The 14803-nt window shown below is 43.1% G+C and overlaps 1 protein-coding gene across 1 annotated transcript in view; it reads left to right on the plus strand.

The window, feature by feature from the left end:
• The window catches only part of LOC112260997, a 54507-nt gene extending 52566 nt beyond the window's left edge, over window positions 1-1941 (plus strand). The window contains exons 3-4 of the mRNA XM_024436363.1: window positions 1345-1471; window positions 1592-1941. Of these exons, the coding sequence (XP_024292131.1) occupies window positions 1345-1471; window positions 1592-1941 (477 nt within the window). The remainder of the gene's footprint in view (window positions 1-1344; window positions 1472-1591) is intronic.
• The last annotated feature ends 12862 nt before the right edge of the window (window positions 1942-14803 follow it).

The following is a 14803-nucleotide window of genomic DNA, read 5'->3' on the forward strand; positions in this document are numbered from 1 at the left end:
TTTGAGATGTTTTTCAATCTTCATCTTGATGATCTATATTGTTTGTTTGCTTTGACAGTTTTTGCATTTACCAAGAACGTTGTTCAACCAGACGCTGTTATGGTTACTGAGATGGGAGGTAGTGGGAATGTCACTTCCTTTTGGCCAACTGACGTGAATACCAATGTTGTTTTGGTACAAACAGGCTCTTGGACAGAAACCACTTCTCATGACATAATCACTTTACAGTGGCCAAAGTAGTTTTTCTTTACCAATCAAATTCAAATTTATTTATATAGCCCTTCATACATCAGCTGATATCTCAAAGTGCTGTACAGAAACCCAGCCTAAAACCCCAAACAGCAAGCAATGCAGGTGTAGAAGCACGGTGGCTAGGAAAAACTCCCTAGAAAGGCCAAAACCTAGGAAGAAACCTAGAGAGGAACCAGGCTATGTGGGGTGGCCAGTCCTCTTCTGGCTGTGCCGGGTGGAGATTATAACAGAACATGGCCAAGATGTTCAAATGTTCATAAATGACCAGCATGGTCGTATAATAATAAGGCAGAACAGTTGAAACTGGAGCAGCAGCACGGTCAGGTGGACTGGGGACAGCAAGGAGTCATCATGTCAGGTAGTCCTGGGGCATGGTCCTAGGGCTCAGGTCCTCCGAGAGAGAGAAAGAAAGAGAGAATTAGAGAGAGCATATGTGGGGTGGCCAGTCCTCTTCTGGCTGTGCCGGGTGGAGATTATAACAGAACATGGCCAATATGTTCAAATGTTCATAAATGACCAGCATGGTCGAATAATAATAAGGCAGAACAGTTGAAACTGGAGCAGCAGCACGGCCAGGTGGACTGGGGACAGCAAGGAGTCATCATGTCAGGTAGTCCTGGGGCATGGTCCTAGGGCTCAGGTCCTCCGAGAGAGAGAAAGAGAGAATTAGAGAACGCACACTTAGATTCACACAGGACACCGAATAGGACAGGAGAGGTACTCCAGATATACCAAACTGACCCCAGCCCCCCGACACATTAACTACTGCAGCATAAATACTGGAGGCTGAGACAGGAGGGGTCAGGAGACACTGTGGCCCCATCCGAGGACACCCCCAGACAGGGCCAAACAGGAAGGATATAACCCCACCCACTTTGCCAAAGCACAGGCCCCACACCACTAGAGGGATATCTTCAACCACCAACTTACCATCCTGAGACAAGGCTGAGTATAGCCCACAAAGATCTCCGCCATGGCACAACCCAAGGGGGGGCGCCAACCCAGACAGGATGACCACATCAGTGAATCAACCCACTCAGGTGACGCACCCCTACCAATGACTTTACTGAGACTAAACATCTGAGTGTGAAGAGAGGAGTTGACAGCTGTAACCTGAACATCTCCAAGACAGAGTCAGGGGACTCAGCTACATACTATTGTGGTGTTATGGAAGAGGGCGAACTCACATTTGGAGAAGGAACTGTTTTAATTGTCAAAGGTAACTTAACTTCTTTCCCTAATTTTGGATTTTAAATGAGAAATATAGAAATATTTGGCGCTGAATGAATATACCAGACCAATACAATTTACACACCATGATCTTACTCACTCTATTCAGGTTCAGAGTCCAACAGCATGTCTGTGCTCCAGCAGCCTGTGTCTGAGTCAGTTCAGCCAGGAGACTCTGTGACTCTGAACTGTAGAATACACACTGAGACCTGTGCAGGAGAACACAGTGTCTATTGGTTCAGACATGGCTCAGGAGAATCCCGTCCAGGAATCATTTACACCCATGGAGACTGGAGTGATCAGTGTGAGAAGAGCCCTGAGGCTGGGTCTCCTACACAGAGCTGTGTCTACAACCTCCCCAAGAGGAACCTCAGCCTCTCTGATGCTGGGACTTACTACTGTGCTGTGGCCTCATGTGGGGAGATACTATTTGGGAACAGGACCAAGCTGGACATTTGAGGTAACCTGCGCATAATCAAAATTCACCACAGATTTTCTCTCAAATGGTAGGAAGTATCAATATGTAAATCTATCACCTTTCTTTCATAGTAGATTTTAAATTAATAATCTTTCATAGCTAACTTTTATGCCAAAATTACTGAGGAATAAAGAATAATAGAAAATAATCAAGCCTTGTTTTTTAAAAGTTTTAGACCTGTTGAGCGATCAGAATAATCTTCTTTTCCTCATCATCATATCTTAACTGACAACTACTGTGATTCTGAGTGTGATTGTCAACATTATCCTCTGTGTGAGAATGAAGAGGTCACGATGTGAACACTGTGCAGGTACAGTAAAAGTCTTCATACTAAGCAACAGTAACAATAGTTATAGATCATAAAGTAGGGTGAAGGCTCGACCTCATTTTATCACTTCCCTCTCTGGACATTGTTTTCATTTCACAAGACTACTTCATTTTGAAGCAGAAAATATGACATACGTAGTATGTTTCAAGTGTTTTGTTATTAATCTTTTAGTAGGGACCCCTAGAACTACTTCCGGCGCCGACAGAGATGGCCGCCTCGCTTCGCGTTCCTAGGAAACTATGCAGTTTTTTGTTTTTTTTACGTGTTATTTCTTACACTAGTACCCCAGGTCATCTTAGGTTTCTTTACATACAGCCGAGAAGAACTACTGAATATAAGATCAGCGTCAACTCACGATCAGTTCGACCAAGAATATGTTTTTCGCGATGCGGATCCTGTGTTCTGCCTTACAACCAGTGTAACCGAGTGGATCACATGCAGCGACCAAAAAAAAAAACGACTCAGAAAAAGAGGGAAACGAAGCGGTCTTCTGGTCAGACTCCGGAGACGGGCACATCGTGCACCACTCCCTAGCATTCTTCTTGCCAATGTCCAGTCTCTTGACAACAAGGTTGATGAAATCCGAGCAAGGGTAGCATTCCAGAGGGACATCAGAGACTGTAACGTTCTTTGCTTCACGGAAACATGGCTAACTGGAGAGACGCAATCCGAAGCGGTGCAGCCAACGGGTTTCTCCACGCATCGCGCCGACAGAAACAAACATCTTTCTGGTAAGAAGACGGGCGGGGGCGTATGTCTTATGGCCAACGTGACATGGTGTGATGAAAGAAACATACAGGAACTCAAATCCTTCTGTTCACCTGATTTAGAATTCCTCACAATCAAATGTAGACCGCATTATCTACCAAGAGAATTCTCTTCGATTATAATCACAGCCGTATATATCCCCCCAAGCAGACACATCGATGGCTCTGAACGAACTTTATTTAACTCTCTGCAAACTGGAAACGATTTATCCGGAGGCTGCATTCATTGTAGCTGGGGATTTTAACAAGGCTAATCTGAAAACAAGACTCCCTAAATTTTATCAGCATATCGATTGCGCAACCAGGGGTGGAAAGACCCTGGATCATTGTTACTCTAACTTCCGCGACGCATATAAGGCCCTGCCCCGCCCCCTTTCGGAAAAGCTGACCACGACTCCATTTTGTTGATCCCTGCCTACAGACAGAAACTAAAACAAGAAGCTCCCACGCTGAGGTCTGTCCAACGCTGGTCCGACCAAGCTGACTCCACACTCCAAGACTGCTTCCATCACGTGGACTGGGAGATGTTTCGAGTTCATTAGAACGTCAGACAACGATTAAAACATTGAAACCGTGGATTGATGACAGCGTGTGAAACGGAACCACTTTTAATCAGGGCAAGGTGTCTCTCCTTCACTGCAGCCGCTATCAAACAAGTGAGTAAGACATTTAAACGTGGCAGGGTACAGTCAATCCCTACAGGAAGAAACCCAGCCCAGCGGACCAGGCTGCCACAATACAGTCTCTCCTTCACTGCAGCCACATTTAAACGTGTTAACCCTCGCAGGCCCAGACGGCATCCCCAGCCGCGCCCTCAGAGCATGCAGAGCAGACCAGCTGGCCGGTGTGTTTACGGACATATTCAATCAATCCCTATACCAGTCTGCTGTTCCCACATGCTTCAAGAGGGCCACCATTGTTCCTGTTCCCAAGAAAGCTAAGGTAACTGAGCTAAACGACTACCGCCCCGTAGCACTCACATCCGTCATCATGAAGTGCTTTGAGAGACTAGTCAAGGACCATATCACCTCCACCCTACCTGACACCCTTGACCCACTCCAATTTGCTTACCGCCCAAATAGGTCCACAGACGATGCAATCTCAACCACACTGCACACTGCCCTAACCCATCTGGACAAGAGGAATACCTATGTGAGAATGCTGTTCATCGACTACAGCTCGGCATTCAACACCATAGTACCCTCCAAGCTCGTCATCAAGCTCGAGACCCTGGGTCTCGACCCCGCCCTGTGCAACTGGGTACTGGACTTCCTGACGGGCCGCCCCCAGGTGGTGAGGGTAGGCAACAACATCTCCTCCCCGCTGATCCTCAACACTGGGGCCCCACAAGGGTGCGTTCTGAGCCCTCTCCTGTACTCCCTGTTCACCCACGACTGCGTGGCCATGCACGCCTCCAACTCAATCATCAAGTTTGCGGACGACACAACAGTGGTAGGCTTGATTACCAACATCGACGAGACGGCCTACAGGGAGGAGGTGAGGGCCCTCGGAGTGTGGTGTCAGGAAAATAACCTCACACTCAACGTCAACAAAACTAAGGAGATGATTGTGGACTTCAGGAAACAGCAGAGGGAACACCCCCATCCACATCGATGGAACAGTAGTGGAGAGGGTAGCAAGTTTTAAGTTCCTCGGCATACACATCACAGACAAACTGAATTGGTCCACTCACACAGACAGCATCGTGAGGAAGGCGCAGCAGCGCCTCTTCAACCTCAGGAGGCTGAAGAAATTCGGCTTGTCACCAAAAGCACTCACAAACACTACAGATGCACAATCGAGAGCATCCTGGCGGGCTGTATCACCGCCTGGTATGGCAACTGCACCGCCCTCAACCGTAAGGCTCTCCAGAGGGTAGTGAGGTCTGCGCAACGCATCACCGGGGGCAAACTACCTGCCCTCCAGGACACCTACACCACCCGATGCTACAGGAAGGCCATAAAGATCATCAAGGACATCAACCACCCGAGCCACTGCCTGTTCACCCCGCTGTCATCCAGAAGGCGAGGTCAGTACAGGTGCATCAAAGCTGGGACCGAGAGACTGAAAAACAGCTTCTATCTCAAGGCCATCAGACTGTTAAACAGCCACCACTAACATTGAGTGGCTACTGCCAACACACTGTCAATGACACTGACTCTACTCCAGCCACTTTAATCATGGGAATTGATGGGAAATGATGTAAATATACCACTAGCCACTTTAAACAATGCTACCTTATATAATGTTACTTACCCTACATTGTTCATCTCATATGCATACGTTGATACTGTACTCTATATCATCGACTGCATCCCTATGTAATACATGTATCACTAGCCACTTTAACTATGCCACTTGGTTTACATACTTATCTCATATGTATATACTGTACTCGATATCATCTACTGTATCTTGCCTATGCTGCTCTGTACCATCACTCATTCATATATCCTTATGTACATATTCTTTATCCCCTTACACTGTGTATGAGACAGTAGTTTTTTTTGGAATTGTTAGTTAGATTACTTGCTCGTTATTACTGCATTGTCGGAACTAGAAGCACAAGCATTTCGCTACACTCGCATTAACATCTGCTAACCATGTGTATGTGACAAATAAAATTTGATTTGATTTGATTTCTCAGCAGAGCCAGTACGGAAATCCTCATGCCAACACGTCAGACCAACAGGTTAGCAGAATTGCTTTATCAAGAGTGAGACTGGATAATAGTATTAAAGCTAAATATTACAGCATTAGATTGAACTCAGAGTCTGAATTGAGTGAGTATTTGTTTCATCCCCATAGTTCCACAGTGATGAGGATGGCCTGAACTACGCTGCCCTGAAGTTCACTGACAAGAAGAGTACCAAGCCCAGGAGACAGAGGAGAAAACAGAGGGAGGAAGAAACCATCTACTCTGGTGTGAGTCATATAGACAGGATGTGGCAGTCCTCCAATCAGCATCATTCTAAGTTAAGCCCCACCCCTCTTCCGACCTCCACTTTCAACTTGACTGTTTCCACATTTCTCATTTCGTTCAGATACCGTTGTTTTTCCATTTCGTTCAGATACTTTTATTTTCCGATATCGTTCACATACCTTTGATATTCTATATTCTTCAGATACCTTTGCTTTTCTATATCGTTCAGATACCTTTGCTTAGCTATATCTTTCAGATAGCTTTGTATTTCTAGTTCGTTCAGATACCTTTGTTTTCTATGTCGTTCAGATGCCTTTGTATTTCTAGATCGTTCACATACCTTTGTATTTGTAGATCGTTCAGATGCCTTTGTATTTGTAGATCGTTCAGACGCCTTTGTTTTTCTAGTTCGTTCAGACGCCTTTGTTTTTCTAGTTCGTTCAGACGCCTTTGTTTAGCTGTATCGTTCAGACGCCTTTGTTTAGCTGTATCGTTCAGACGCCTTTGTTTAGCTGTATCGTTCAGACGCCTTTATTTTTCTAGTTCGTTCAGACGCCTTTGTTTTTCTAGTTCGTTCAGACGCCTTTGTTTTTCTAGTTCGTTCAGACGCCTTTGTTTTTCTAGTTCGTTCAGACGCCTTTGTTTTTCTAGATCGTTCAGACGCCTTTGTTTTTCTAGATCGTTCAGACGCCTTTGTTTTTCTAGTTCGTTCAGACGCCTTTGTTTTTCTAGTTCGTTCAGACGCCTTTGTTTTTCTAGTTCGTTCAGACGCCTTTGTTTTTCTAGTTCGTTCAGACGCCTTTGTTTTTCTAGTTCGTTCAGACGCCTTTGTTTTTCTAGTTCGTTCAGACGCCTTTGTTTTTCTAGTTCGTTCAGACGCCTTTGTTTAGCTGTATCGTTCAGACGCCTTTGTTTAGCTGTATCGTTCAGACGCCTTTGTTTAGCTGTATCGTTCAGACTCCTTTGTTTAGCTATATCGTTCAGACGGCTTTGTTTTTCTAGTTCGTTCAGACGCCTTTGTTTTTCTAGTTCGTTCAGACGTCTTTGTTTTTCTAGATGGTTCAGACGCCTTTGTTTTTCTAGATGGTTCAGACGCCTTTGTTTTTCTAGATCGTTCAGACGCCTTTGTTTTTCTAGATCGTTCAGACGCCTTTGTTTTTCTAGTTCGTTCAGACGCCTTTGTTTTTCTAGATCGTTCAGACGCCTTTGTTTTTCTAGATCGTTCAGACGCCTTTGTTTTTCTAGATCGTTCAGACGCCTTTGTTTTTCTAGTTCGTTCAGACGCCTTTGTTTTTCTAGATCGTTCAGACGCCTTTGTTTTTCTAGATCGTTCAGACGCCTTTGTTTTTTCTAGATCGTTCAGACGCCTTTGTTTTTCTAGATCGTTCAGACGCCTTTGTTTTTCTAGATCGTTCAGACGCCTTTGTTTTTCTAGATCGTTCAGACGCCTTTGTTTTTCTAGATCGTTCAGACGCCTTTGTTTTTCTAGATCGTTCAGACGCCTTTGTTTTTCTAGTTCGTTCAGACGCCTTTGTTTTTCTAGTTCGTTCAGACGCCTTTGTTTTTCTAGTTCGTTCAGACGCCTTTGTTTTTCTAGATCGTTCAGACGCCTTTGTTTTTCTAGATCGTTCAGATGCCTTTGTTTTTCTAGATCGTTCAGACGCCTTTGTTTAGCTGTATCGTTCAGACGCCTTTGTTTAGCTGTATCGTTCAGACGCCTTTGTTTTTCTAGTTCGTTCAGACGCCTTTGTTTTTCTAGTTTGTTCAGACGCCTTTGTTTTTCTAGTTCGTTCAGACGCCTTTGTTTTTCTAGTTCGTTCAGACGCCTTTGTTTTTCTAGTTCGTTCAGACGCCTTTGTTTTTCTAGATCGTTCAGACGCCTTTGTTTTTCTAGTTCGTTCAGACGCCTTTGTTTTTCTAGTTCGTTCAGACGCCTTTGTTTTTCTAGTTCGTTCAGACGCCTTTGTTTTTCTAGATGGTTCAGACGCCTTTGTTTTTCTAGATCGTTCAGACGCCTTTGTTTTTCTAGATCGTTCAGACGCCTTTGTTTTTCTAGTTCGTTCAGACGCCTTTGTTTTTCTAGATCGTTCAAACGCCTTTGTTTTTCTAGATCGTTCAGACGCCTTTGTTTTTCTAGATCGTTCAGACGCCTTTGTTTTTCTAGTTCGTTCAGACGCCTTTGTTTTTCTAGATCGTTCAGACGCCTTTGTTTTTCTAGATCGTTCAGACGCCTTTGTTTTTCTAGTTCGTTCAGACGCCTTTGTTTTTCTAGATCGTTCAAACGCCTTTGTTTTTCTAGATCGTTCAGACGCCTTTGTTTTTCTAGATCGTTCAGACGCCTTTGTTTTTCTAGTTCGTTCAGACGCCTTTGTTTTTCTAGATCGTTCAGACGCCTTTGTTTTTCTAGATCGTTCAGACGCCTTTGTTTTTCTAGATCGTTCAGACGCCTTTGTTTTTCTAGATCGTTCAGACGCCTTTGTTTTTCTAGATCGTTCAGACGCCTTTGTTTTTCTAGATCGTTCAGACGCCTTTGTTTTTCTAGATCGTTCAGACGCCTTTGTTTTTCTAGATCGTTCAGACGCCTTTGTTTTTCTAGATCGTTCAGACGCCTTTGTTTTTCTAGTTCGTTCAGACGCCTTTGTTTTTCTAGTTCGTTCAGACGCCTTTGTTTTTCTAGTTCGTTCAGACGCCTTTGTTTTTCTAGATCGTTCAGACGCCTTTGTTTTTCTAGATCGTTCAGACGCCTTTGTTTTTCTAGATCGTTCAGACGCCTTTGTTTAGCTGTATCGTTCAGACGCCTTTGTTTAGCTGTATCGTTCAGACGCCTTTGTTTTTCTAGTTCGTTCAGACGCCTTTGTTTTTCTAGTTCGTTCAGACGCCTTTGTTTTTCTAGTTCGTTCAGACGCCTTTGTTTTTCTAGTTCGTTCAGACGCCTTTGTTTTTCTAGATCGTTCAGACGCCTTTGTTTTTCTAGTTCGTTCAGACGCCTTTGTTTAGCTGTATCGTTCAGACGCCTTTGTTTAGCTGTATCGTTCAGACGCCTTTGTTTTTCTAGTTCGTTCAGACGCCTTTGTTTTTCTAGTTTGTTCAGACGCCTTTGTTTTTCTAGATCGTTCAGACGCCTTTGTTTTTCTAGATCGTTCAGACGCCTTTGTTTTTCTAGATCGTTCAGACGCCTTTGTTTTTCTAGATCGTTCAGACGCCTTTGTTTTTCTAGTTCGTTCAGACGCCTTTGTTTTTCTAGTTCGTTCAGACGCCTTTGTTTTTCTAGTTCGTTCAGACGCCTTTGTTTTTCTAGATCGTTCAGACGCCTTTGTTTTTCTAGATCGTTCAGACGCCTTTGTTTTTCTAGATCGTTCAGACGCCTTTGTTTAGCTGTATCGTTCAGACGCCTTTGTTTAGCTGTATCGTTCAGACGCCTTTGTTTTTCTAGTTCGTTCAGACGCCTTTGTTTTTCTAGTTTGTTCAGACGCCTTTGTTTTTCTAGTTCGTTCAGACGCCTTTGTTTTTCTAGTTCGTTCAGACGCCTTTGTTTTTCTAGTTCGTTCAGACGCCTTTGTTTTTCTAGATCGTTCAGACGCCTTTGTTTTTCTAGTTCGTTCAGACGCCTTTGTTTTTCTAGTTCGTTCAGACGCCTTTGTTTTTCTAGTTCGTTCAGACGCCTTTGTTTTTCTAGATGGTTCAGACGCCTTTGTTTTTCTAGATCGTTCAGACGCCTTTGTTTTTCTAGATCGTTCAGACGCCTTTGTTTTTCTAGTTCGTTCAGACGCCTTTGTTTTTCTAGATCGTTCAAACGCCTTTGTTTTTCTAGATCGTTCAGACGCCTTTGTTTTTCTAGATCGTTCAGACGCCTTTGTTTTTCTAGTTCGTTCAGACGCCTTTGTTTTTCTAGATCGTTCAGACGCCTTTGTTTTTCTAGATCGTTCAGACGCCTTTGTTTTTCTAGTTCGTTCAGACGCCTTTGTTTTTCTAGATCGTTCAAACGCCTTTGTTTTTCTAGATCGTTCAGACGCCTTTGTTTTTCTAGATCGTTCAGACGCCTTTGTTTTTCTAGTTCGTTCAGACGCCTTTGTTTTTCTAGATCGTTCAGACGCCTTTGTTTTTCTAGATCGTTCAGACGCCTTTGTTTTTCTAGATCGTTCAGACGCCTTTGTTTTTCTAGATCGTTCAGACGCCTTTGTTTTTCTAGATCGTTCAGACGCCTTTTTGTTTTTCTAGATCGTTCAGACGCCTTTGTTTTTCTAGATCGTTCAGACGCCTTTGTTTTTCTAGATCGTTCAGACGCCTTTGTTTTTCTAGATCGTTCAGACGCCTTTGTTTTTCTAGTTCGTTCAGACGCCTTTGTTTTTCTAGTTCGTTCAGACGCCTTTGTTTTTCTAGTTCGTTCAGACGCCTTTGTTTTTCTAGATCGTTCAGACGCCTTTGTTTTTCTAGATCGTTCAGACGCCTTTGTTTTTCTAGATCGTTCAGACGCCTTTGTTTAGCTGTATCGTTCAGACGCCTTTGTTTAGCTGTATCGTTCAGACGCCTTTGTTTTTCTAGTTCGTTCAGACGCCTTTGTTTTTCTAGTTCGTTCAGACGCCTTTGTTTTTCTAGTTCGTTCAGACGCCTTTGTTTTTCTAGTTCGTTCAGACGCCTTTGTTTTTCTAGATCGTTCAGACGCCTTTGTTTTTCTAGTTCGTTCAGACGCCTTTGTTTTTCTAGTTCGTTCAGACGCCTTTGTTTTTCTAGTTCGTTCAGACGCCTTTGTTTTTCTAGTTCGTTCAGACGCCTTTGTTTTTCTAGTTCGTTCAGACGCCTTTGTTTTTCTAGTTCGTTCAGACGCCTTTCTTTTTCTAGTTCGTTCAGACGCCTTTGTTTTTCTAGTTCGTTCAGACGCCTTTGTTTTTATTGTTCGTTCAGACGCCTTTGTTTTTCTAGTTCGTTCAGACGCCTTTGTTTTTCTAGTTCGTTTAGACGCCTTTGTTTTTCTAGTTCGTTCAGACGCCTTTGTTTAGCTGTATCGTTCAGACGCCTTTGTTTAGCTATATCATTCAGACGGCTTTGTTTTTCTAGTTCGTTCAGACGCCTTTGTTTTTTTAGTTCGTTCAGACGCCTTTGTTTTTCTAGTTCGTTCAGACGCCTTTGTTTTTCTAGTTCGTTCAGACGCCTTTGTTTTTCTAGTTCGTTCAGACGGCTTTGTTTTTCTAGTTCGTTCAGACGGCTTTGTTTTTCTAGTTCGTCCAGACGGCTTTGTTTTTCTAGTTCGTCCAGAGGGCTTTGTTTTTCTAGTTCGTCCAGAGGGCTTTGTTTTTCTAGTTCGTCCAGACGGCTTTGTTTTTCTAGTTCGTTCAGACGGCTTTGTTTTTCTAGTTCGTTCAGACGGCTTTGTTTTTCTAGTTCGTTCAGACGGCTTTGTTTTTCTAGTTCGTTCAGACGGCTTTGTTTTTCTAGATCGTTCAGACGCCTTTGTTTTTCTAGATCGTTCAGACGCCTTTGTTTTTCTAGATCGTTCAGACGCCTTTGTTTTTCTAGATCGTTCAGACGCCTTTGTTTTTCTAGATCGTTCAGACGCCTTTGTTTTTCTAGATCGTTCAGACGCCTTTGTTTTTCTAGATCGTTCAGACGCCTTTGTTTTTCTAGTTCGTTCAGACGCCTTTGTTTAGCTGTATCGTTCAGACGCCTTTGTTTAGCTGTATCGTTCAGACGCCTTTGTTTAGCTGTATCGTTCAGATACCTTTGTTTAGCTGTATCGTTCAGACGGCTTTGTTTTTCTAGTTCGTTCAGACACCTTTGTTTTTCTAGTTCGTTCAGACGCCTTTGTTTTTCTAGATCGTTCAGACGCCTTTGTTTTTCTAGATCGTTCAGACGCCTTTGTTTTTCTAGTTCGTTCAGACGCCTTTGTTTTTCTAGATCGTTCAGACGCCTTTGTTTTTCTAGATCGTTCAGACGCCTTTGTTTTTCTAGATCGTTCAGATGCCTTTGTTTTTCTAGTTCGTTCAGACGCCTTTGTTTAGCTGTATCGTTCAGACACCTTTGTTTAGCTGTATCGTTCAGACACCTTTGTTTAGCTGTATCGTTCAGATACCTTTGTTTAGCTATATCGTTCAGACGCCTTTGTTTTTCTAGTTCGTTCAGACGCCTTTGTTTTTCTAGTTCGTTCAGACGCCTTTGTTTTTCTAGTTCGTTCAGACGCCTTTGTTTTTCTAGTTCGTTCAGACGCCTTTGTTTTTCTAGTTCGTTCAGACGCCTTTGTTTTTCTAGTTCGTTCAGACGCCTTTGTTTTTCTAGTTCGTTCAGACGCCTTTGTTTTTCTAGTTCGTTCAGACGGCTTTGTTTTTCTAGTTCGTTCAGATGCCTTTGTTTTTCTAGTTCGTTCAGACGGCTTTGTTTTTCTATATTGTTCAGATACCTTTGTATTTCTAGATACCGCTGTTTTTCTATATCGTTCAGATACCTGCAGTCCTTTGCACCTCTCTGATTGAGAGGGGTTGGGTTAAATGCCTTGCTCTGCAATGGCCGCGGCTTTTGTGGAGCGATGGGTAATGATGCTTTTAGGGTGGCTGTTGTCTATGGGTGCAGAGGGTCCTTGGTTAGAGCCCAGGTAGGGGTGAGGAGATGTAGAAAACTGTTACACGGGAACTATTTTAATCAGGATAATCTCCTCTTTGTAATTATGTAAATCTGGGCAGCGAGCTAATTTTTCATTGATCGCTAGACCAGAAATAGTTTAGATTTTTCTCTACTTTTTCATTACGCAGACATAAGCACAGTTGACACCATCGAGGTGTGGATGTTTACTTTCTACACAAGTTGTTTTTTTCCAGTTTCATACGACGAACAGTTTGTAGTGGTAAAATAAAAAAAGAGATACATTTTTTATGGAATTCTAAGCATCACTCCAGTCCAAACCGGCTCTGTGAACGTTCGATCCCCTTCATTTGCTGTTCCCGTTTAGCCAACGTTCTGAAGCCGTTTTTCAGCCTTGGGTGAATTTAACTCGTTCGTCCAGCCTATAGATGGCCAGAGCGAATTTACGAAAGCACCCGAATGTCGATTGAGAAAGCACAACACCTATACCATTTAGCTAAGCTAAGAATGACAAGAATAATCAAGTCAATAAACGTTGTAGTTAGCCTATAGTAAATATACTGGCAAGTTTGATGTATAACTACTAACGTTAGGTAGTTAGCTAACATACTGGTACATACTGCTGTAATGATATGCAATATGGTTCGCAAGGACAGCGTAGCTAATACATTGTCAGCCAACATAACGTGTAAGGTAACTTATTTGAAAAGTCATTACTTTATTACATTGAGTAGCAAGCTACCCCTTGGTCGTTAGGGCAAATCTGGTATGTGATAGGTGGGTTTTTCGCACCTAGCTTGGCTATTAGACTATTCTTTAGTAAAGGTGGAATAGTCTATTGTTCAGCTACTAGCCCCCCTCCCCAACTTGCAACAAATTGCTATTCCCATCGCATTCCTTTCCCTCTTCCACGCGTCATAATTCTGCTCCTGAGTGGCTCGCTTGTGGGCGTGCTGGCAGGACATGGCAGTGTCTTCGGTTGTGCATCAAGAATTCTGCATACAGTAGCACGTTTGTATGAAGGTGTGGTTATTCACAGGCAAATTGTTATATGCTATGGAGGTACATTTGTGTCTTTTTGTCGAGAGCAAAACCTTTTTAATTTTCAATCAAAAATAATTGTTCTAGAAGCAACTTGTTTCCGACACAAAGGAAGTCAAATCGGACACCTACAAAGATGGCATCTCAGGTAAGCAGCACTGGGTGTAACGGTTTTCGTAGGTGGAAGAAGGTGAGGACCAAGGTGCAGTGTGGTACGTGTTCATCCTTTTAATAATGGAACTGAACACTGATTAACAAAACACAGAGAACAACCGAAACAGTTCTGTCTGGTGCAGACACAAAAACAGAAAGCAAACACCCACAACCAAAATGGGGAAAACAGGCTACCTAAGTATGATTCTCAATCAGAGACAACGAACGACACCTGCCTGTGATTGAGAACCATACTAGGCCAAACACATAGACTACCCACCCCAACTCACGCCCTGACCAACCTAACACAAAAACATAAAAAGGAACAAAGGTCAGAACGTGACACTGGGCTGTATTGACGTATCCTAAAAATGACATCTGCTGCTTTAGATTGAACGGTCATATATCTCAGTTATTGTTTTAATATCTATAAAACATTAACTGTTTTCTTTACTTTCAGAAAGCGAGCTGATCAAGGGGTCAAAAATGTAGATATTGCCAGATGTTCACTGTCTGAGGAACAGGCTGTGGAAGCTTAATAGCTGGCAAAAGTGTCCATAACCAGAGGTAATTAAACTGTTCTGTGATCTTTTTCTCCATCTCTGCCTGTCTTGTTGTACATGAAACCTGTCTCACATGCATTAATTAAAAAACTCTTAAGATGTCAGCTGCTAATTTTCAGATTTACACCATACAAACACAGCCATTTTCACTGGACTAGCTGTTGCTGCCAAGTCATGATTTCCCTGGGGGTTAGACTTGCAATAACCAAATGGTGAGACACATAGCCCTCTATATTTAAATGTTTCAGGTACACTCCGATAGGTGTCTGTGTCACATACAGTATCTTCAATTGACATAATCTTCTATTGTTTGTCCTCATGTGTCTGTTTTTCAGCATAAAGTACTCTGTAGACACTTAGTGTGGACACCAGGTAAGACCACACACACAATAACAGTCTCCCTTCTTCACTTCATCTCTCTCCCCCTTCTCCTTAAATCCTCTAGGTTATGTCAGCTCTTTTGGTGAACCCCTTCCGCATCTGAACTGTCTGACACAG

The sequence above is a fragment of the Oncorhynchus tshawytscha genome, linkage group LG10 (genome assembly GCF_018296145.1).
Source record: "Oncorhynchus tshawytscha isolate Ot180627B linkage group LG10, Otsh_v2.0, whole genome shotgun sequence".
In the NCBI taxonomy this organism is placed as follows: Eukaryota; Metazoa; Chordata; class Actinopteri; order Salmoniformes; family Salmonidae; genus Oncorhynchus; species Oncorhynchus tshawytscha.